Source organism: Staurois parvus, unplaced genomic scaffold (assembly GCF_062004578.1).
Source record: "Staurois parvus isolate SC_StPar_1 unplaced genomic scaffold, SC_StPar_1.0 ptg000436l, whole genome shotgun sequence".
NCBI classification, from domain to species: Eukaryota; Metazoa; Chordata; class Amphibia; order Anura; family Ranidae; genus Staurois; species Staurois parvus.
The window spans coordinates 6,602,982-6,625,562 of record NW_028318232.1 but is presented as its reverse complement, the minus strand read 5'-3'; the positions used below and the strand labels follow the sequence as shown (position 1 = coordinate 6,625,562).

Genomic DNA, 22,581 nt, shown 5'->3' with positions numbered 1-22,581 from the left:
ACACCAGCAGTGTGTGAGGAGACCTGAAAGTGGCACATGGCAGAGTGTGGCGATGGAGACAGCAGCAATGGGAGGCCATACAGGGACCCATGAGAGACTCTGAACTTGGCAGCAGCATGAGGAGGCGGTATATAGGGGCCTATGGCAGATTAGGGGCCTGGCAGCAGCTATAGGAGGCCCGTAATCTGCCAGCACCCTATGTCAAAAAATTCAACACACCAGCAGTGTGTGAGGAGACCTGAAAGTGGCACATGTTTGGGGCATGATTCATGGCGGATTTAGTCAGTTGTGTCAGGAACTGGTGGTTTGAAATCCAGACTAATCCACGCCTGATTCATTTTCACAAACGTGAGTCTCTCCACACTTTGGGTGGACAGTCGTGTCCTCCGCGGAGTTACAATACCTCCTGCCGCACTAAACACGCGCTCCGATGCCACGCTACTGGCCGGGCATGACAGCCTTTCAAGGGCAAATTCAGCTAGTTGGGGCCAAAGGTCAAGTTTCGTTGCCCAGTAGTCAAGGGGATTGTCTACCTCGGTTGGCAGGGTGCTGTCCAAGTAGGCCCAAGCCTGTTGTTTGAGCTCCTGCTCCAGGTCCACCTGATGCTGCTGCTGCTGCGGCTGGTTAGTAGTTTCCTCACTGCGCTGGTGAAGAAAGCTACTTATCATCGACTGCAGACTGAGGCAGCCGCTGCTGGTGGAGCTGCCACTGCTCCTAACACCCCACCCCTCCCCTGCTGCCATGGCAGCGGAACGCGAGCGCACAGGGCCCACAGTGTCTGAGGATGGACATTGGCGCAGAAAGGCAGAGACCAACTGACTACATAGGTGGTTTTTATAGTACGTTATTTTGGCCTCCCTCTCAGCAGGTGTGAAAAAGGCCACCATTTTTGAACGGTAGCGAGGGTCCAACAAGATGGACAGCCAAAAGTCATCCCTCTGTCTGATGGTTATTATTCGGCTGTCGCTACGCAAGCAAGCGAGCATGCTATGGGCCATTTGTGCCAAGGAATGCGAGGGACTCCCTGCCTCCATCTCCACAGCATACTGCCACGGTGCGTCTGGGTCCTCTGTCTCCTCCTCCTCCTCCTCTACCAGATGCTCCTGCTCCTCCACTCCTGTCCGCTGAGTGGAAAAACCACCCATTTCACTCAATAATTCCTGAGCACAAATGTCCTCCTCTAACTCCTCCTCTTCTTCCTGTCCTGCCCCCACAGGGGTCATGTGGCGTTGAGATCTGTGCGCCACGTCTACCGCACCCTGACCAGCCATTGTTAACAGCATTTGTTCCAGGACGTGCAACAGAGGAATGACGTCGTTCATCCCATAGTCCTGCCGACTCACGAATAGCGTGGCCTCCTCAAAGGGCCTGAGCAAGCGGCAGGTGTCACGCATGAGCTGCCAATGGCTGACATCGAAGTTACACAGGGAAGTACCTTTATCCGCTTGTAACATCAGGAAATCGGTGATGGCCTTTTGCTGTTCGTAAAGGCGGTCTAACATGTGTAGGGTTGAATTCCACCTTGTTGCAACGTCGCAGATCAGGCGATGCTGTGCAATTCCGTTCTGCCGCTGCAGCTCAAGGAGGGTGTGCTTTGCGGTGTAGGAATGGCTGAAATGCATGCAAAGTTTACGTGACATTTTAAGGATGTCTTGCAGTGGGATGGTGGATTTTAGGAACTGCTTGACAACCAGATTGAACACGTGAGCCATGCATGGCGCATGGCACAACCTTACTTGACGCAGAGCAGACACCATGTTCTTTCCGTTGTCGGTCAACATGGTTCCGATTTTCAGTTTGCGCGGAGACAGCCATCTGTCGATTTCTCTGTTCATTACACTGAGAAGTTCCTCCCCTGTGTGACTACGTTCGCCTGGACCTGGCAGCAGCATGAGGAGGCGGTATAGGGGCCCATGGCAGATTAGGGGCCTGGCAGCAGCTATGGGAGGCCCGTAATCTGCCAGCACCCTATGTCAAAAAATTCAACACACCAGCAGTGTGTGAGGAGACCTGAAAGTGGCACATGGCAGAGTGTGGCGATGGAGACAGCAGCAATGGGAGGCCGTACAGGGACCCATGACAGACTCTGGACTTGGCAGCAGCATGAGGAGGCGGTATATAGGGGCCCATGGCAGATTAGGGGCCTGGCAGCAGCTATGGGAGGCCCGTAATCTGCCAGCACCCTATGTCAAAAAATTGAACACAACAGCAGTGTGTGAGGAGACCTGAAAGTGGCACATGGCAGAGTGTGGCGATGGAGACAGCAGCAATGGGAGGCCGTACAGGGACCCATGAGAGACTCTGGACTTGGCAGCAGCATGAGGAGGCGGTATATAGGGGCCCATGGCAGATTAGGGGCCTGGCAGCAGCTATGGGAGGCCCGTAATCTGCCAGCACCCTATGTCAAAAAATTGAACACAACAGCAGTGTGTGAGGAGACCTGAAAGTGGCACATGGCAGAGTGTGGCGATGGAGACAGCAGCAATGGGAGGCCGTACAGGGACCCATGAGAGACTCTGGACCTGGCAGCAGCATGAGGAGGCGGTATATAGGGGCCTATGGCAGATTAGGGGCCTGGCAGCAGCTATAGGAGGCCCGTAATCTGCCAGCACCCTATGTCAAAAAATTCAACACACCAGCAGTGTGTGAGGAGACCTGAAAGTGGCACATGGCAGAGTGTGGCGATGGAGACAGCAGCAATGGGAGGCCGTACAGGGACCCATGAGAGACTCTGGACTTCGCAGCAGCATGAGGAGGCGGTATATAGGGGCCTATGGCAGATTAGGGGCCTGGCAGCAGCTATAGGAGGCCCGTAATCTGCCAGCACCCTATGTCAAAAAATTCAACACACCAGCAGTGTGTGAGGAGACCTGAAAGTGGCACATGGCAGAGTGTGGCGATGGAGACAGCAGCAATGGGAGGCCGTACAGGGACCCATGACAGACTCTGGACTTGGCAGCAGCATGAGGAGGCGGTATATAGGGGCCCATGGCAGATTAGGGGCCTGGCAGCAGCTATGGGAGGCCCGTAATCTGCCAGCACCCTATGTCAAAAAATTCAACACACCAGCAGTGTGTGAGGAGACCTGAAAGTGGCACATGGCAGAGTGTGGCGATGGAGACAGCAGCAATGGGAGGCCATACAGGGACCCATGAGAGACTCTGAACTTGGCAGCAGCATGAGGAGGCGGTATATAGGGGCCTATGGCAGATTAGGGGCCTGGCAGCAGCTATAGGAGGCCCGTAATCTGCCAGCACCCTATGTCAAAAAATTCAACACACCAGCAGTGTGTGAGGAGACCTGAAAGTGGCACATGGCAGAGTGTGGCGATGGAGACAGCAGCAATGGGAGGCCGTACAGGGACCCATGACAGACTCTGGACTTGGCAGCAGCATGAGGAGGCGGTATATAGGGGCCCATGGCAGATTAGGGGCCTGGCAGCAGCTATGGGAGGCCCGTAATCTGCCAGCACCCTATGTCAAAAAATTGAACACAACAGCAGTGTGTGAGGAGACCTGAAAGTGGCACATGGCAGAGTGTGGCGATGGAGACAGCAGCAATGGGAGGCCGTACAGGGACCCATGACAGACTCTGGACTTGGCAGCAGCATGAGGAGGCGGTATATAGGGGCCCATGGCAGATTAGGGGCCTGGCAGCAGCTATGGGAGGCCCGTAATCTGCCAGCACCCTATGTCAAAAAATTCAACACACCAGCAGTGTGTGAGGAGACCTGAAAGTGGCACATGGCAGAGTGTGGCGATGGAGACAGCAGGAATGGGAGGCCGTACAGGGACCCATGACAGACTCTGGACCTGGCAGCAGCATGAGGAGGCGGTATATAGGGGCCCATGGCAGATTAGGGGCCTGGCAGCAGCTATGGGAGGCCCGTAATCTGCCAGCACCCTATGTCAAAAAATTCAACACACCAGCAGTGTGAGGAGACCTGAAAGTGGCACATGGCATGAGAGACTGTGGACCTGGCAGCAGCATGAGGAGGCGGTATAGGGGCCCATGGCAGATTAGGGGCCTGGCAGCAGCTATGGGAGGCCCGTAATCTGCCATCACCCTATGTCAAAAAATTCAACACACCAGCAGTGTGTGAGGAGATCTGAAAGTGGCACATGGCAGAGTGTGGCGATGGAGACAACCCACCGACTGTTTTGCTCGCTGCCAAGCTGCCACCCTCTTCTCCTGATGATGCGGAAGCAATAGCCTGATGACGACGAGGCTGCCAAGTGCAATCAGCCTCATCATCATCAATTAGGGTCTCCGCCTCACTACTAGCCCCCTCGGCTGCGTGTGGGTCAGGAGACAGACCTGTCTCTACACCGGCTACCGAGCCACTCTCCTCGCCACTACTTCTTCGCCTGGCTGCTGAAGAGGCGGATGTCTCCCCCCGTTCCTGACCGCCCTCTGTTAGCTCTTCCTCACTGTACTGGATGACACCGGGAGCACTAGCCTCTGGCTGCGAATAGTGCTGCCTCGACCCCTTCCTCTGCTGCCACGTCTGCTCGCTCCTAAAACATTGCCTCCTCTGCCACTCCTCTGCATGTTGTCTGACATACTCTTTAATTCAACAATTCTGTGTCCCTGAGTAACAATTCTGTGTCCCTGAGTAACGTTTCTGTGGCCCTAAGTAACAGTTCTGTGGCCCTAAGTAACAGTTCTGTGGCCCTCAGTAACAATTCTGTGTCTGTCCCTGAGTAACAATTCTGTGTCCCTCAGTAACAATTCTGTGTCCCTGAGTAACAATTCTGTGTCCCTGAGTAACGTTTCTGTGGCCCTAAGTAACAGTTCTGTGACCCTAAGTAACAGTTCTGTGGCCCTCAGTAACAATTCTGTGTCTGTCCCTCAGTAACAATTCTGTGTCCCTGAGTAACAATTCTGTGTCCCTGAGTAACGTTTCTGTGGCCCTAAGTAACAGTTCTGTGGCCCTAAGTAACAGTTCTGTGGCCCTCAGTAACAATTCTGTGTCTGTCCCTGAGTAACAATTCTGTGTCCCTCAGTAACAATTCTGTGTCCCTGAGTAACAATTCTGTGTCCCTGAGTAACGTTTCTGTGGCCCTAAGTAACAGTTCTGTGGCCCTAAGTAACAGTTCTGTGGCCCTCAGTAACAATTCTGTGTCCCTCAGTAACAATTCTGTGTCCCTCAGTAACAATTCTGTGTCCCTGAGTAACGTTTCTGTGGCCCTAAGTAACAGTTCTGTGGCCCTAAGTAACAGTTCTGTGGCCCTCAGTAACAATTCTGTGTCTGTCCCTGAGTAACAATTCTGTGTCCCTCAGTAAGAATTCTGTGTCCCTCAGTAACAATTCTGTGTCCCTGAGTAACGTTTCTGTGGCCCTAAGTAACAGTTCTGTGGCCCTAAGTAACAGTTCTGTGGCCCTCAGTAACAATTCTGTGTCTGTCCCTGAGTAACAATTCTGTGTCCCTCAGTAACAATTCTGTGTCCCTGAGTAACAATTCTGTGTCCCTGAGTAACAATTCTGTGGCCCTCAGTAACAATTCTGTGTCCCTCAGTAACAATTCTGTGTCCCTGAGTAACAATTCTGTGTCTGTCCCTGAGTAACAATTCTGTGGCCCTAAGTAACGGTTTTGTGGCCCTCAGTAACAATTCTGTGTCCCTGAGTAACAATTCTGTGTCTGTCCCTGAGTAACAATTCTGTGGCCCTAAGTAACGGTTCTGTGGCCCTCAGTAACAATTCTGTGTCCCTGAGTAACAATTCTGTGTCCCTCAGTAACAATTCTGTGTCCCTCAGTAAAAATTCTGTGTCCCTCAGTAACAATTCTGTGTCTGTCCCTGAGTAACAATTCTGTGTCTGTCCCTGAGTAACGTTTCTGTGGCCCTAAGTAACGGTTCTGTGGCCCTCAGTAACAATTCTGTGTCCCTCAGTAACAATTCTGTGTCTGTCCCTGAGTAACAATTCTGTGTCTGTCCCTGAGTAACAATTCTGTGTCCCTGAGTAACGTTTCTGTGGCCCTAAGTAACATTTCTGTGGCCCTCAGTAACAATTCTGTCTGTCCCTGAGTAACAATTCAGTGTCTGTCCCTGAGTAACAATTCTGTGTCTGTCCCTGAGTAACAATTCTGTGTCCCTCAGTAACAATTCTGTGTCCCTCAGTAACAATTCTGTGTCCCTGAGTAACAATTCTGTGGCCCTCAGTAACAATTCTGTGTCCCTCAGTAAGAATTCTGTGTCTGTCCCTGAGTAAGAATTCTGTGTCTGTCCCTGAGTAAGAATTCTGTGTCTGTCCCTGAGTAACGTTTCTGTGGCCCTAAGTAACGGTTCTGTGGCCCTCAGTAACAATTCTGTGTCCCTGAGTAACAATTCTGTGTCTGTCCCTGAGTAACAATTCTGTGGCCCTAAGTAACGGTTCTGTGTCCCTCAGTAACAGTTCTGTGTCCCTGAGTAACAATTCTGTGGCCCTAAGTAACGGTTCTGTGGCCCTCAGTAACAATTCTGTGTCCCTGAGTAACAATTATGTGTCTGTCCCTGAGTAACAATTCTGTGGCCCTAAGTAACGGTTCTGTGGCCCTCAGTAACAATTCTGTGTCCCTCAGTAACAATTCTGTGTCTGTCCCTGAGTAACAATTCTGTGTCTGTCCCTGAGTAACAATTCTGTGTCCCTGAGTAACGTTTCTGTGGCCCTAAGTAACATTTCTGTGGCCCTCAGTAACAATTCTGTCTGTCCCATAGTAACAATTCAGTGTCTGTCCCTGAGTAACAATTCTGTGTCTGTCCCTGAGTAACAATTCTGTGTCCCTCAGTAACAATTCTGTGTCCCTGAGTAACAATTCTGTGGCCCTCAGTAACAATTCTGTGTCTGTCCCTGAGTAAGAATTCTGTGTCTGTCCCTGAGTAAGAATTCTGTGTCTGTCCCTGAGTAACGTTTCTGTGGTCCTAAGTAACGGTTCTGTGGCCCTCAGTAACAATTCTGTGTCCCTAAGTAACAATTCTGTGTCTGTCCCTGAGTAACAATTCTGTGGCCCTAAGTAACGGTTCTGTGTCCCTCAGTAACAGTTCTGTGTCCCTGAGTAACAATTCTGTGGCCCTAAGTAACGGTTCTGTGGCCCTCAGTAACAATTCTGTGTCCCTGAGTAACAATTATGTGTCTGTCCCTGAGTAACAATTCTGTGGCCCTAAGTAACGGTTCTGTGGCCCTCAGTAACAATTCTGTGTCCCTCAGTAACAATTCTGTGTCTGTCCCTGAGTAACAATTCTGTGGCCCTAAGTAACGGTTCTGTGGCCCTCAGTAACAATTCTGTGTTCCTGATTAACGTTTCTGTGGCCCTAAGTAACGGTTCTGTGGCCCTCAGTAACAATTCTGTGTCCCTCAGTAACAATTCTGTGTCTGTCCCTGAGTAACAATTCTGTGGCCCTAAGTAACGGTTCTGTGGCCCTCAGTAACAATTCTGTGTCCCTGAGTAACATTTCTGTGGCCCTAAGTAACGGTTCTGTGGCCCTCAGTAACAATTCTGTGTCCCTGAGTAACAATTCTGTGTCTGTCCCTGAGTAACAATTCTGTGGCCCTAAGTAACGGTTCTGTGGCCCTCAGTAACAATTCTGTGTCCCTGAGTAACGTTTCTGTGGCCCTAAGTAACAATTCTGTGTCCCTGAGTAACAATTCTGTGGCCCTAAGTAACGGTTCTGTGGCCCTCAGTAACAATTCTGTGTCCCTGAGTAACAATTCTGTGGCCCTAAGTAACGGTTCTGTGGCCCTCAGTAACAATTCTGTTTCCCTGAGTAACAATTCTGTGTCTGTCCCTGAGTAACAATTCTGTGGCCCTAAGTAACGGTTCTGTGGCCCTCAGTAACAATTCTGTGTCCCTGAGTAACAATTCTGTGGCCCTAAGTAACGGTTCTGTGGTCCTCAGTAACAATTCTGTGGCCCTCAGTAACAATTCTGTGTCTGTCCGAGTAACAATTCTGTGGCCCTAACTAAGGTTTCTGTGGCCCTAAGTAACAGTTCTGTGGCCCTCAGTAACAATTCTGTCTGTCCCTGAGTAACAATTCTGTGGCCCTAACTAACGTTTCTGTGGCCCTAAGTAACAGTTCTGTGGCCCTCAGTAACAATTCTGTGTCTGTCCCTGAGTAACAATTCTGTGGCCCTATCTAACGTTTCTGTGGCCCTAAGTAACAATTCTCTGGCACTCAGTAACAATTCTGTCTGTCCCTGAGTAACAATTCTGTGGCCCTAACTAACGTTTCTGTGGCCCTAAGTAACAGTTCTGTGGCCCTCAGTAACAATTCTGTGTCTGTCCCTGAGTAACAATTCTGTGGCCCTAACTAACGTTTCTGTGTCCCTAAGTAACAATTCTCTGGCACTCAGTAACAATTCTGTCTGTCCCTGAGTAACAATTCTGTCTGTCCCTGAGTAACAATTCTGTGGCCCTAACTAGCGTTTCTTTGGCCCTAAGTAACGATTCTGTGGCCCTCATTAACAATTCTGTGTCCCTGAGTAATGCTTCTCTGTCCCTAAGTAACGTTTCTCTGTCCCCAAGTAACGTTTCTGTGGCCCTAACTCTGTCCCTAATACAGAGCGGTCTGCCTCTCTTGAATGACTGGAGGCAAATGAAGAATTCTAAAATGGCCGCTATTTATAGCTCGACCATTACACAGTGCTGGCTGGCTGGCTGCTGATTGGCTAATGCGATCACATGTCATTAAGGAATGCATTATGGGTCAGCGCGCCTTGTCTGCGCGCCTTCCCAGACATCCCCGCTCCGTCGCCGCACATGTCCGCCGCCATTTTAGGAAAAATTTCGATTCGCGCGTCCGAAGTAGGCTATTTTTCGGATTCGGCTCGAATTCCACTTCGCCTACTTCGATTCGCTCATCTCTAGTTATCAGCTATAACACTATAATGATTGAGATAATCCGAGGTACACGGCCGGTGACAGATCGCGCAGCTGCGCGGCTCTGCAGGAGCGCAATCTGCGCATGTGCGGGAGGACGCCATATGGCGTCCACCCGGAACGCTGATGACATTTGCCGGCCGCCATTTGGCCATAGGGCGGGCGGCAAATGGTTAATTAGATATGAATTATGAAATTAAATACTGCACGGTTCACAAGATCTATGTTTCTGCTTCCCTGGGTGTCCGAGACAAGGCGAGTGACCCATCAAACTGTTCGTCTGCTCATTTGCCATCTGATGAGGTGTCCGGATTTTATGTAGCTCTCTCATATTCCAAGATATGAGACATAGGGGAAAAATGGATTTACCAGAAGTTATCTGATTCTGTCACCTACACAGAGTTAGGTTTTATGAGGTTAGAATCTCTTTCAACTCCTGAGAATGCTTGCTTTATCTCTTAGGAAGTGTTATAATTGACAGGTTCTGTGGACAGAGAGACTCCAACTCTCTTGGGGGCTTTTACAGCTCCTATGACCCTCCTGTGACATTCCTAACTCACACACATACTGGCCACATGTCGCTGGGCCTCTCAGGAAGGGAGGGGGAAGGAAAATAAGGGAGAAATAGATACTCTTAACAAAATGGAGTCTGCGTCCTTCACTGTGTGTTGCCCACGTTTGCGACAACAAAGACCTTGTTTTTTGTAAGATTTAAGATTAGGGAAACAAATATAATATCATATTTTAACTAGAGTCACTTGACGCTGAATGTTTTTCATAAACATGGAACATATTTGCTCATGCAGAAATAATAACACTGTTCAACAAATTTTTATTTTTTGCCAGTTTTGGAAACAAAAGGATCCATTTCTTAATGAATTTCACATTCTGAGTTCAAATATAACAATGAAATTTGTCAATTGGCTCTAGTTTTTCTGTAAACGGAAAGTTTTCTACTATATGCGTAATGACTACGTAATGCACAATAATTTTATAGATAGATGTCTTTCCACAAATATAAAGCAAGTGATATTGACTACATAACAAAGCCTAAATGGCATAATATATTGCATAGGATTACCAAGAAAAATTATAGCCATAAGCTAAGTTGAATAATTTTAATACTTAGGATTCTCACTAATTTTGTCTTCAGTTTGTGTCGGTTTTGCTTCTCTTGGCTTTCCTCTTGTATTCGAGGAAAGGGCTATCTCTTACAACTGCACGTGACTACACGCTTCAGGTTCTTCCTCACTTGACTCAACCACGAAGGATTCTGGTGCTTTAGGAATTGGTAGCCCCTCTCCATGAGGAACTGGACGTATTGCCGATGGAATATTTGGATAGTGCACAGATAACTTTTTCTTCTTATTTAGCCCTTTTACAATTGGAGGCACCATACAAAAGTAACAATTACTAACATGATCTGTTGGCTCTCTCCAAATCATTGGCACAGCGAAAGGCATAGATGCCTTTTTTCCATTCAACCATTGCTCCAGTGCCGTCCCACAAGAATTGCAGCATATATGTGGTGCCCAGCTCTTGTCCTGGTCTCCTATCTTGCAGCCAAAATACAAGTTGTAGGCTTTCTTAATCATTCCTGTTATCCTCCTTTTTTGTGAGATAAAAGTTATTTCACCTCAGATATAGCAGAAATTATCTGCTTTATTCACACAAGTTCGAGGCATTACTGAGTAGCCTATATAAGCATAAAACGAAATGTAAAGACGCTGTCGAACTACAATCAGCTACAGATACTGCAGCTTTTATGCAGTGAAGTGATGCAATTAAAGGCTAATATTGCATCATCTCAGTATACATGCAATTTTCTATTGGTCACCAGTATCAATTGCGCAATATGCAGCTGAAGTTGCATCATAATTTTGAATGGCTTACGTCATTAGATGGGTGAATATATCATGGAAACTAGAGCCAATCAACATTTTGTAGGGTCATTTTCGTTTTCAGCACCCCAAAATTATGTAAGATTAGCTAATTTTATGCCCAAAACTTTTTACCTGTTGAACAGTGTAATCGAACATGGTTATCAGATATATTAGCTTTAGCAGTATGACGATGTTACCACGCTAAAAATGGCTAGATGGGTACCGCAGCTAACAGTGTTACATCTCCATGTATCCAAAGCCTCACACCCATAACTCCATATATCTGTCTATGACAAAAGCCATCTTCCTATACCCCTGAGCATCTTAATGCATTGTGTGATCTGAGATAACAACCTCTATATTTAAGAGAACTAAGTGTAACCATGTTGTTTTCCAAAGGATAATATACACAGTATGTATGCTTAAGATCATTGTCCTGTTACATGGTTTGGTTAAAAAAAAAACTTCAGTTTTTGGGCTGATGGCTTTACATTCAGAAGCAGCCATACTGTTTCCTAAATGGTATGATTCATTCTGATGCAGTTGTGCACACTCTTTTGCAGCAAGGGCTTTCAATGTTTTTTCTAGGAAAGCTATACTTGCTCAGTATTTTCCTAATAAAAGAGTCCTAAATAATAACATTTATGTCATCAGAGCTTTCTAAATATTTGAGTGTTGTTCTTGAACCTAAAGATTGATTAGCACATCATTCAGTCTTATCTTTCAATGCTAGTGTAGTGCAGACCCCTGATGCGCTCTTCAGATTTGCCCCAGGCTCTCTTTCCTAATGAGTGAAAAGAAGCCAGGTGCACAGAAGTACAAATGTTCTCACGACTCAAGGACCAGACAGAGAATGTCTTTTTGAGATTTAATGGTCGTAGCAGAGGTCACTCTCCACTTTAACTATACCCTTCGGAAGAATTTCCCTCTTGACTGTGTAAAGGTCCTTCCTTTCCTCAGGACTTGTGCTGCTCCATGTGCTGGCATCCATCTTAGGTGTCTGCAAAGCATTGTGGGATCCTTTATGCTTTCAGCCCCCTGCGGCTCCTCCCCCAGGAGGTGGCAGCTTATCACATATAAGTCTGCTGTTTGTAGCTGTCCATTGCATTCGTGTCCTGTCTGTTGCACAGCAGCAAGCTCCTGTTTAGTTTCTCATTGCTGTCCTGGATACCGACTCGGCTTTGGCAAGACTCCTTCCTGGCTTCTGACCCCGGCTCTGGCGACCATCCTTCCTGGCTACTGTTCTACCAAGTCATCCGCTGTTGCTGTTGGACTTGCATAGACTCTGTCTTGTTTTTGTATAATAAACCTACCTTTAATTGCACCTCCTTGTGTGTCTGGCTCCTCGCTCCCTGACAGACTGACAATAGGAGAAAAAGTGACCCAAGGACTCCAAGCACAGGAACTGTCCCAAGTCAGCCACACTGGAGCAGGTGCTGAAGAGCTTAGAGCAGCAGCAGTCACTAGGATCTCTCACTCTGAAAAATCAAAAAAATCTCCTATCCAGAAGGTAAAGCCCTCTGGGTAGGCAAAGAGGTTACATTACAAACAAGACTTTCCAAAAAATTCAATGCAATTTATTGTACAACAATTAAATACTTAAATAGTATCATTTATAAACATGCAGTGCTCAATACCAAATCACAAGCCAAAAATGCATAAAAACAATAACTATAGATGTCCTGACGTGGTCCTGACGAAGCTACGTTTGTACGTAAGCAAAATGCATCAATGTCATCAGAACGTCAGTGAGATCACCATACCATGCCCTCAATGCCCAACTATGGTAACTGACCACGAGCAATAGGAGCTTCATGTATGGCAGAGGCTGCAACTAGGAAGCGTGGAGCATGGAGTATGATCTATGGATTTAATGGGAAGAGACAACTGATGTGGTGAGATACTTAATTCTGGCATTTAGCGATAAATAGAAGGAGGCCAGTTCTCATGAGAAAAGGGGATCAATCTCAGTACAACACTATATGTATTCATGCATCTGGAAACCATTAGCAGGCAGAGGATGTCACAATCATGCCTACAGGGAGAGGTGCGTTTCTCCATTTTGCTCCAAACTTCTACATTTTGGTATTGCTCTTAAACTCATATGCCATCACCTGGGGGGGGGGGGGGAGAAGGTATAGTAATCATGCATACAAGAGCCCCAGGCATGGCTCTCACTGTGTCAAGAAGTCTTCATGTATCCCCTCATTCCCCCTCCTTCGGGAATGCATTCAGTGTAGCTGTCTATGCCCTCCTTTTCCCAAATAAGGTAATTGGCTTGTCTGTTGTAGGAAGATCCCAGATGATTTTGTGTAGAAAAAGAAGCTGTTATGCTTTGTGTGTAGTCAGAGAAGTGGGGACCGTCTGTGTTTTAACATCTAGCAGACCGAGAGAAAGCTAAGTCTCCTGCGATGAACCAACGGAACTAGCAGTCGAGACCAGAAATCCCTTTTAAGCTCATGAAACTTGAAGCTGCTTAAAACCAAGGCTGACTGGCTAGTACTTTAACCCTTAAACTCTTTTATGTTATCTGTCTGCTGTCCTGTTATGCTCTGTATATATATATATATATATATATATATATATAGGTTACATCTTCTTTCTGTAAATATTTTTACTGCATCCTTTTAACCTCTTGGTAATAAGTCTTACTTTCTGAAACTGTTGAACTGTTTCTATAGCTCTTGAATGTAACTTACGAATCCCTGCCGCTGTAGAGCGCTACTATGAGTGTTTAACCCTCTGTATAACCGGTCTGTACAGATAGTGGTATACTGTCGATTAACCATTTCAATACCGTGCAATTTTACACCTTCCTGCCCAGGCCATTTTTCACGTTTTAGCGCTCTCACACTTTGAATGACAATTGCGCAGTCATACAACATTGTACCCAAACTAAAATTTTATCATTTTCTTCACACAACTAGAGCTTTCTTTTGGTGGTATTTAATCACCGCTGGGGTTTTTATTTTTTGCTAAATTAACAAAAAAAGACCAAAAATTTTGAAAAAAAACACGTTTTTCTTTGTTTCTGTTATAAAAGTTTACAAATAAATAATTGTTCTTCATAAATTTAGGCCGAGATGTATTCTGCTACATGTCTTTGGTGAAAATAACCCAAATTAGGATGTATTATTTAGTTTGTAGGAAAGTTATAGAGTTTACAAACTATGGTATAGATCTGAAAATTGATCAATCCTGAAGTACTGAAACCAATCTAATTTCTTGAGGTCCAAGAATGTCAGAACAGTACAGATATCCCCCAAATTACCCCTTTTTGCAGAGTAGACAGTCTGACGTACTTCATAAGAGGAATGGCGAGTTTTTTGAAGTTGTATTTTTTTTGTCATAATTTTTCGGAAAATAAAAAAATTAAAAAAATTATTTTCACTATTTTTTTTTTTACATACTGTCACCAGTGCAGTACAGCGTCATCATATAACTGGCATGGCGGTGAACAGGGACACTGACTGGTGACAGTATGAGAAAAAAAAAATATATATATATATATATATTTTTTTATTATTTTTAATTTTTTATTACTTTTTTTTATTTTTTTTTAAGATTTTTTTTTCATATTGTACTATGACCAAAGTAGTACAATGTTACCATAGTAACATTGTACTACTTTGGGGAAGTGATCAGTATTTTTTTTTTTTTTTCTTTACACAATTTGCTTATAGCAAAGAATTACTTTGCTATAAGCAAGCATTTACCTGAATGAAATCGATTCATTCAGGTTTTTTTTTTTTTTGTGCTTAGCTGTGATTTTGGTCACAGCTAATCACATGACATGTGCATGTGATTAGCTGTGACCATTCACAGCTAGGCAGTAGTATACAATGGATGGCATGAATGCAGTCATCCATTGTATACAACTGTCATGTGACCAATCACAGCAGGTCACATGGTACCAGCAACGGGGGCCGGTACTCAGATCTGTCATCGGCCGTGTCCGAGGTACACGGCCGGTGACAGATCGCGCCGCTGCGAGGCTCTGCATTACCGCAAACTGCGCACGTGCGGATCCACGCCAAATGGCATGCACCCGGAATGCCGCAGCACTTCTGAAGCCGCCAAACGGCCATTGGCCGGGCGGCTAATGGTTAACCAATCATCCTAGTGTATTGCTGAGTTTCCTCTTTCTCTGTATAAAAAGGAGGTGGTGGCAGTGTGAAGGGTTAATTGCGTAAATAACCTGACCCAGTAACAATCGCATTCAGGCTGCTGGTACGTCGATTGTGGTCCAATTAGCTGGAAAATCGGTGTGCAGGGTGCAGCTGGATGTGGCATTGTTACTCAAGTGACATCGCGGTTTTAGATTGGCTAGTCCTTCGGTCACGAGTTTGGTGAGAAGGGCTGGGGTCTGACGCCGCGCCCGTCACAGAAGACACTATCAGCTTGGCTCCCCAAGTTGCACCCAGAGGGTTGAGCCATAGCAAAGGAGCACAGATGGCATGTGATGTGTAGCATTACTGACGTTGGCTTCTTTACAGCTTCCTAATTCAGTATGTGCTGTACCTGTCTTCCCTATATCTGCTGTCTCTGCTCACGCTGACTTATTCCCATCATTCATTGGATATGTAACCTGGAGGAACATATATGATGGCCCTCAATTGTGGACTGAATTAATGCTGCCACATATCCACTTGGGATTTCACTACCAGTGAATGATTGTATACTCATTGGCACCTTTCTCACTGTCTCGCTGCTATCAGTTACCGCAATAACCTTCTATTGTTATATGTCTAGCAACACCGCTCAACTAATTGAGGACTATGGGATCCTAGAAACCACATGTGGTACTGTTAGCTAGAAGCAGCTAGTTTAGTTTGGCATGTTTAGGGGCCCTGGGGCATATATGTAATGCATGATCGGCTAACTTATATTGATTGGTATTAATGGCAGCATTTGCACCAATCTCTGCATCACATATATCTTTATTGACATCCGGACGTTTATAGTTATTATTGTTTTTATGCACTTTTGGTGTGGGTTGTGATTTGGTATTGAGCACTGAATGTTTATAAATTATACTATTTATGTATTTAATTGTTGTACAATAAATTGCATTGACTTTTTTTTTGGAAAGCCTTGTTTGCTGTTAATGTAATCTCTTTGCCTACCCAGGGGGCTTTACCTTCTGGTTAGGAGAATTTTTGGTATGCTAGGTTTGGTTATTCTGGCAACACTTAAGTGAGTAGGCTATGCTGATTATATGTCACCCTCTTTTTTGTTTTCTTTTTCTTTGAGCTCTCACTCCAGCCTATACTCACAATGTCCCCATGTACTTGGATGTCTCCATCCAATACTAGCCAGAAACATCTCCTGTGAACCTCCAGACCAGTTCTTTAGTGAACCCCCTTTGAATAGACTCCAGCTCCTTTCACAAAGTAGCCCCCCCAGCTCTCCCTGAGCTGGGACCTCAATGAACTCCTGCAGACTTCATCTAATCTGCCCAGAAGAGCAGCAACCCTTCAGGCTGGGATCTCTCCTCCTGGACAAGAACCTTGCTGTTCCAGAGTCCAGACTATTTATGCACCCCTCAGCGGCCTACTGGGCATTCTCTCCCCCAGGGATTGGCTAAGACCACATAAAAAATCATGGGCCCAGGATCTGCTTCTTCCAACCAACTACATTCTAGAATTCACTAGAAGGCAGGGGGAAGTAGTTGAGCTTGCAGCCAGCAAGACCTAGAACAGCCAAAAATAACCACACACTGCTCCACTGATTATAGAGGAGCCAGAAAAAAACTAAATTTTACCTGAAGTTGTTCTAAAGTCTCAAGGGCTTTTACCTTCATGCATTCTATGTATGAAGGTAAAAAACCTTCTATGTGTAGCAGCCCCCCCTAACACTTACCTGAGCCCTTCTTGATTCAGCGTGGTCCATGAGATCCTCAGCTCTCTGGGGACTCTCACTCTTGATTGGCTGAGGCAGCAGGAGCCATTGACTCCCACTACTGTCAATCACAGCCAGTGAGCCAATTTAGGAAAGGGAGGGGGCTGGATGGACACGCAGAGCGGCGGCTCAGGAGTGCGCCTGCTTAGGTGCACCCAGCAGGAGGGAGCGGCCAGGAGCGCCAGCGAGGGACCAGAGAAGAGGAGGATCAGGACTGCTCTGTGCAAAACCACTGCACACAGCAGGTAAGTATAGATGTTTGTTATTTTTAAGAAAAAAAAAAAAAGACTTTAGTATCACTTTAACCTCTCTAGAAACCTATTCTAGGAGGGCGCCACACTAGCAACTTCCTTTCAATGAAATTAATATATCATACTGGAAAATTAGTGATTTAAATTACCTCAAAATAACTGTCTAGACATTTCCCATTTAATTATTGAATCTGCAATAATTAATTTTCTGAGATCCCTCAAGTATTCTAATCTAGACCAAAGTTCCAAAAGAACTTCTTTTCTATACAATTGGTAGCACTTTTTATTATACAAAAAGAGAACACTTGATTGGTAGCAAATTAGTCAGGGAATCAAACAAAAACATTTCTTGACTTAGTCAGTTCATTTTCACAATTCTTTACTTTGAAAATCACAGCTTGAAAAATTTGAATTGATCTGAGAATATATACATTATCTCACTGGGCAAGTCTATGATCCTTTCAGACAGCAGAGCTTCTGCAGAGATTACACATCAAGCTTGGACCTTCTTACTTGACTGAACATTACTCAAATGGACCTATTATTATTAGTGAGAAATTTTAATACTAGGATTTTAGTTACAAACGAAAAAAGGATGTAAACAGATGATCACCCGTTTACATCCGCATCCGTCAACATACGTTTTTTGAAACGGATCAAAGCCCTATTTTTGTTCCATTAAACAATGGAACAGACAAAAAATGGATGTAAACGGACAAACGGTCCATTTTTACATCTATTTTTGCATTGGTAGTACATGTGAAAAACGTATGTAAAGACCGATGAAATAAAGTTGTTTACTGCAATCTTCCAGTCATGCGCCCAGCAAAATCCCTTTTTAAAGATATTTTACAGCACCTGTAAAGTGAATACAGATTCCCTTTATTTATTAAAAAAAAACATTTCTGTAGGAATGTGTCATGCAATTGCACAGTCATCATAAATAATCCCCACAATTTGCCTAATTCTGCCTAATTCAGCTCCATCTAGTACCCATAATGAAGTATTTTCCCAAAATATCTCAAACCCTTAATCAGGAAAATACAGCATTATGGTCACTAGATGGGCAATGACAATCATAGGAAATAAATATATTGGGCCTCATTCATACAGATGCTTAGCAGCTCCTGTGTGCTGAGGTGTAAAATCCCCTGGTACTTTCTGGCACCCACGGAACCACATGTGCTGTGCGCATAGCTGCCAATACAAGTAGATGGCTCTGTGGCTATGCTTGTGTAAACACCGATGGCTTTACATGCAGCTCCCTGGGCGCCAGAAAGTGGAAGGGATTTTGGACGGTGACAATCCTTTGGGATTACAGTTATTTATGGATGATTGACTTTGGAAGACAAATTATTAACATAAACCCTTCAGTGCACAGGGGACATGCTAGTTTTCATCCATCATGGACACCTATATTATAGTTTACAAATAGGACCAAGCAGTTGTTTTAATGTGATGTGTGTGTTAATTGTACAATAAAGAGAATTGTCTATATGCTCTGGTCACAAATATATATATATATATATATATATATATATACAGTGGGAATCGAAAGTTTGGGCACCCCAGCTAAAATTTGTATTAATGTGCATAAAGAAGCCAAGGAAAGATGGAAAAATCTCCAAAAGGCATCAAATTACAGATTAGACATTCTTATAATATGTCAACAAAAGTTAGATTTTATTTCCATCATTTACACTTTCAAAATAACAGAAAACAAAAAAATGGCATCTGCAAAAGTTTGGGCACCCTGCAGAGTTAATATCTTGTACTGCCCCCTTTGCAAGTATCACAGCTTGTAAACGCTTTTTGTAGCCAGCCAAGAGTCTTTCAATTCTTGTTTGAGGTATCTTTGCCCATTCTTCCTTACAAAAGTCTTCCAGTTCTTTGAGATTTCTGGGCTGTCTGTCACGCACTGCTCTTTTAAGGTCTATCCATAGATTTTCAATTATGTTGAGGTCAGGAGATTGCGAAGGCCATGGCAAAACCTTCAGTTTACGCCTCTTGATGTAATCCCCCGTGGATTTCGAGGTGTGTTTAGGATCATTATCCATTTGTAGAAGCCATCCTCTCTTTAACTTCAGCTTTTTCACAGATGGCATCAAGTTACCATCCAAAATTTGCTGAAATTTTATTGAATCCATTTTTCCTTCTACTCGTGAGATGTTCCCTGTGCCACTGGTTGCAACACAACCCCAAAGCATGATTGATCCAACCCCATGCTTAACAGTTGGACAGAGGTTCTTTTCATTAAATTCTGTGCCCCTTCTTCTCCAAACGTACCTTTGCTCATTCCGGCCAAAACGTTCAATTTTAACCTCATCGGTCCGCAGAACTTGTTTCCAAAATGCATCAGGCTTGTCTATATGTTCATTTGCAAAGTTCAAACAATGATTTTTGTGGTGAGGACGTAGAAGAGGTTTTCTTCTGATGACTCTTCCATGAAGACCATATTTGTACAAGTATCTCTTTATAGTGGAATAGTGTACCACAACTCCAGTGTCTGCCAGATCTTTCTGGAGGGATCGTGCAGTCAAACGTGGGTTTTGAATTGTTTTTCTCACAATCCTGCGAGCTGTTCTGTCTGATATTTTTCTTGGTCTTCCAGATCTTGCTTTAACTTCCACTGTTCCTGATGACTGCTATTTCTTAATTACATTCCGAACAGAGGATATTGACATCTGAAAATGCTTTGCTATCTTCTTATAGCCTTCTCCAGCTTTGTGAGCGTCAACTATTTTCAGTTTCAGTTTTCTAGACAACTGCTTAGAAGAACCCATGGTGCTGATTGTTGGGGCAAGGTCAGATGAGTCTGGGAATTTAAAACCTTTGAGATTGACATCACCTGGTCTTCCCAGACGATTATTGAGAACAATCCATGACACTGGCAGGTCTCAGCTTGGCAAAGGGGGCAGTGCATGCTATAAATTCTGCAGGGTGCCCAAACTTTTGCAGACACCATTTTTTTGTTTTCTGTTATTTTGAAACTGTAAATGATGGAAATAAAATCTAACTTTTGTTGACATATTATAAGAATGTCTAATCTGTAATTTGATGCCTTTTGGAGATTTTTCCATCTTTCCTTGGCTTCTTTATGCACATTAATACAAATTTTTAGCTGGGGTGCCCAAACGTTCGATCCCCACTGTATATATATATGCTTTTTGTTAAAAAACGAATTGGATGTTATACAGTGCGTTATGACATATAGATATGTGTACAGATTGCTTTAGTTTTGTTGGACCAGGACAAAGGACCTTGTTTACATCATTCTAATGTATGTTATTTGTTATTTATACATATTATTTATACTTGAATGAGATCTTTTGAATTTATATATATTTATTTATTTCAGGTACTTATATAGCACCGTCAATTTCACAGCACTTTACATATATATTGTACATTCTCATCAGTCCCTAACCCTCAAGGGGTGTACAATCTAAGGTCCCTAACTCACATTCATACATACACATACTAGGGCCAATTTAGACCAGATCCAATAACCTACTAACTAAAACCAGAGTACCTGGAGGAAACCCACGCAAGCACAGGGAGAACATGCAAACTCCAGGCAGGTGGTGCCGTGGTTGGGATTCAAACCAATGACCCTAGTACTGCCAGGCAGAAGTGCTAACTACTTGGCCACTGTGCTGCCCATAATATATATATATCAATCACAGCGCTGAGCAAACCCTTTGGCGCTATATAAATACTGTATAATTATATAAATATATATATATATATATATATATATATATATATATCCACGTAATTTGGTTGAGCCATAAACTAATTCTTTTTCTATTTTTTTTGTTTCATACAAGTATTGATTAGTGGCTCCCAGATTAATTTACAGGATTTAGAGCCTTGAGTTTTTGTTTCCTAATTATCCAATTGTGCAAGGCAAAATCCCTTTTTATATATTTCACTACACAGAATTATTTACACTTTATTTACTACACTCAGTGAACATTTATTTTGTTATGTGAACATTATCTATACCTTTACTAAATTACCCCACTGTGTGTAATCAGGATAAAATTCCTGTTTACTGAAATGCTTTTTATAGGAACTTATGTATGTATTTCAGCAAACTTGTGCATTATACACTTACCTATATCTAAAGTTTGCACATTTTTTACATTTTGTTCCTCCTTGTGAAGACAACCTTGTAGAAGAATTGCCACATGGATTGATGTATCCTAATGAAGTATTAAAAGCAGCCGTGTGTTACTTATATGGCAAGGTTTATTACTCTTCATCTTCACCCACTACTACAAAAAAACTTTCTGTTCATTTCACTGACAAACTTTGTAGACTTTTTTTGGCTACTTTGGAAAATGCGCAGACAAAGGAGCTACAGATTAATTGCATGGGTAAGCCCTCTAAATGCATTTTTAGTGAAAATTTCCACTTGACAGTGATAAAGTATTTATGTTGCAATATGTACACCTGTATACAGATAACAAAAATACATACCATTATAATATCTCCAGCATTGTCTGTTTTTCATAACAACATGTAAACCTTTTATTTCAAAAGGAGAAAAAAACGCGTTGCTATAACTGCTCAAAAAGTGCTGTATGGAGCCAACGGTAGATGTGTTTGAGAAAGCAAACTTTGTAAGAAGTTTGTATTTGTACTTTTTATTAAAAAACTAATTGGATGTTATACAGTGCGTTATGACATATAGATACAGTCAGGTCCATAAATATTGGGACATCAACACAATTCTAACATTTTTGGCTCTATACACCACCACGATGGATTTGAAATGAAATGAACAAGATGTGCTTTAACTGCAGACTGTCAGCTTTAATTTGAGGGTATTTACATCCAAATCAGGTGAACGGTGTAGGAAATACAACAGTTTGCATATGTGCCTCCCACTTGTTAAGGGACCAAAAGTAATGGGACAGAATAATAATCATAAATCAAACTTTCACTTTTTAATACTTGGTTGCAAATCCTTTGCAGTCAATTACAGCCTGAAGTCTGGAACGCATAGACATCACCAGATGCTGTGTTTCATCCCTGGTGATGCTCTGCCAGGCCTCTACTGCAACTGTCTTCCGTTCCTGCTTGTTCTTGGGGCATTTTCCCTTAAGTTTTGTCTTCAGCAAGTCAAATTAATGCTCAATCGGATTCAGGTCACGTGGTTGACTTGGCCATTGCATAACATTCCACTTTTTTCCTTAAAAAACTCTTTGGTTGCTTTTGCAGTATGCTTTGGGTCATTGTCCATCTGCACTGTGAAGCGGTGTCCAATGAGTTCTGAAGCATTTGGCTGAATATGAGCAGATAATATTGCCCAAAACACTTCAGAATTCATCCTGCTGCTTTTGTCAGCAGTCACATCATCAATAAATACAAGAGAACCAGTTCCATTGGCAGCCATACATGCCCACACCATGACACTACCACCACCATGCTTCATTGATGAGGTGGTATGCTTAGGATCATGAGCAGTTCCTTTCCTTCTCCATACTCTTCTCTTCCCATCACTCTGGTACAAGTTGATCTTGGTCTCATCTGTCCATAGGATGTTGTTCCAGAACTGTTAAGGCTTTATTAGATGTCGTTTGGCAAATTCTAATCTAGACTTCCTGTTTTTGAGGCTCACCAATGGTTTACATCTTGTGGTGAACCCTCTGTATTCACTCTGGTGAAGTCTTCTCTTGATTGT

At 43.9% G+C, this 22,581-nt stretch overlaps 1 protein-coding gene across 1 annotated transcript in view; it reads left to right on the top strand.

Moving 5' to 3' along the window:
• Positions 1 to 22,581, top strand: part of MEI1 (meiotic double-stranded break formation protein 1) — a 576,193-nt gene that overhangs the window by 87,833 nt on the left and 465,779 nt on the right. The window contains exon 6 of the mRNA XM_089687729.1: positions 21,059 to 21,271. Coding sequence (XP_089543855.1) covers positions 21,059 to 21,271 — 213 coding nt within the window. The remainder of the gene's footprint in view (positions 1 to 21,058; positions 21,272 to 22,581) is intronic.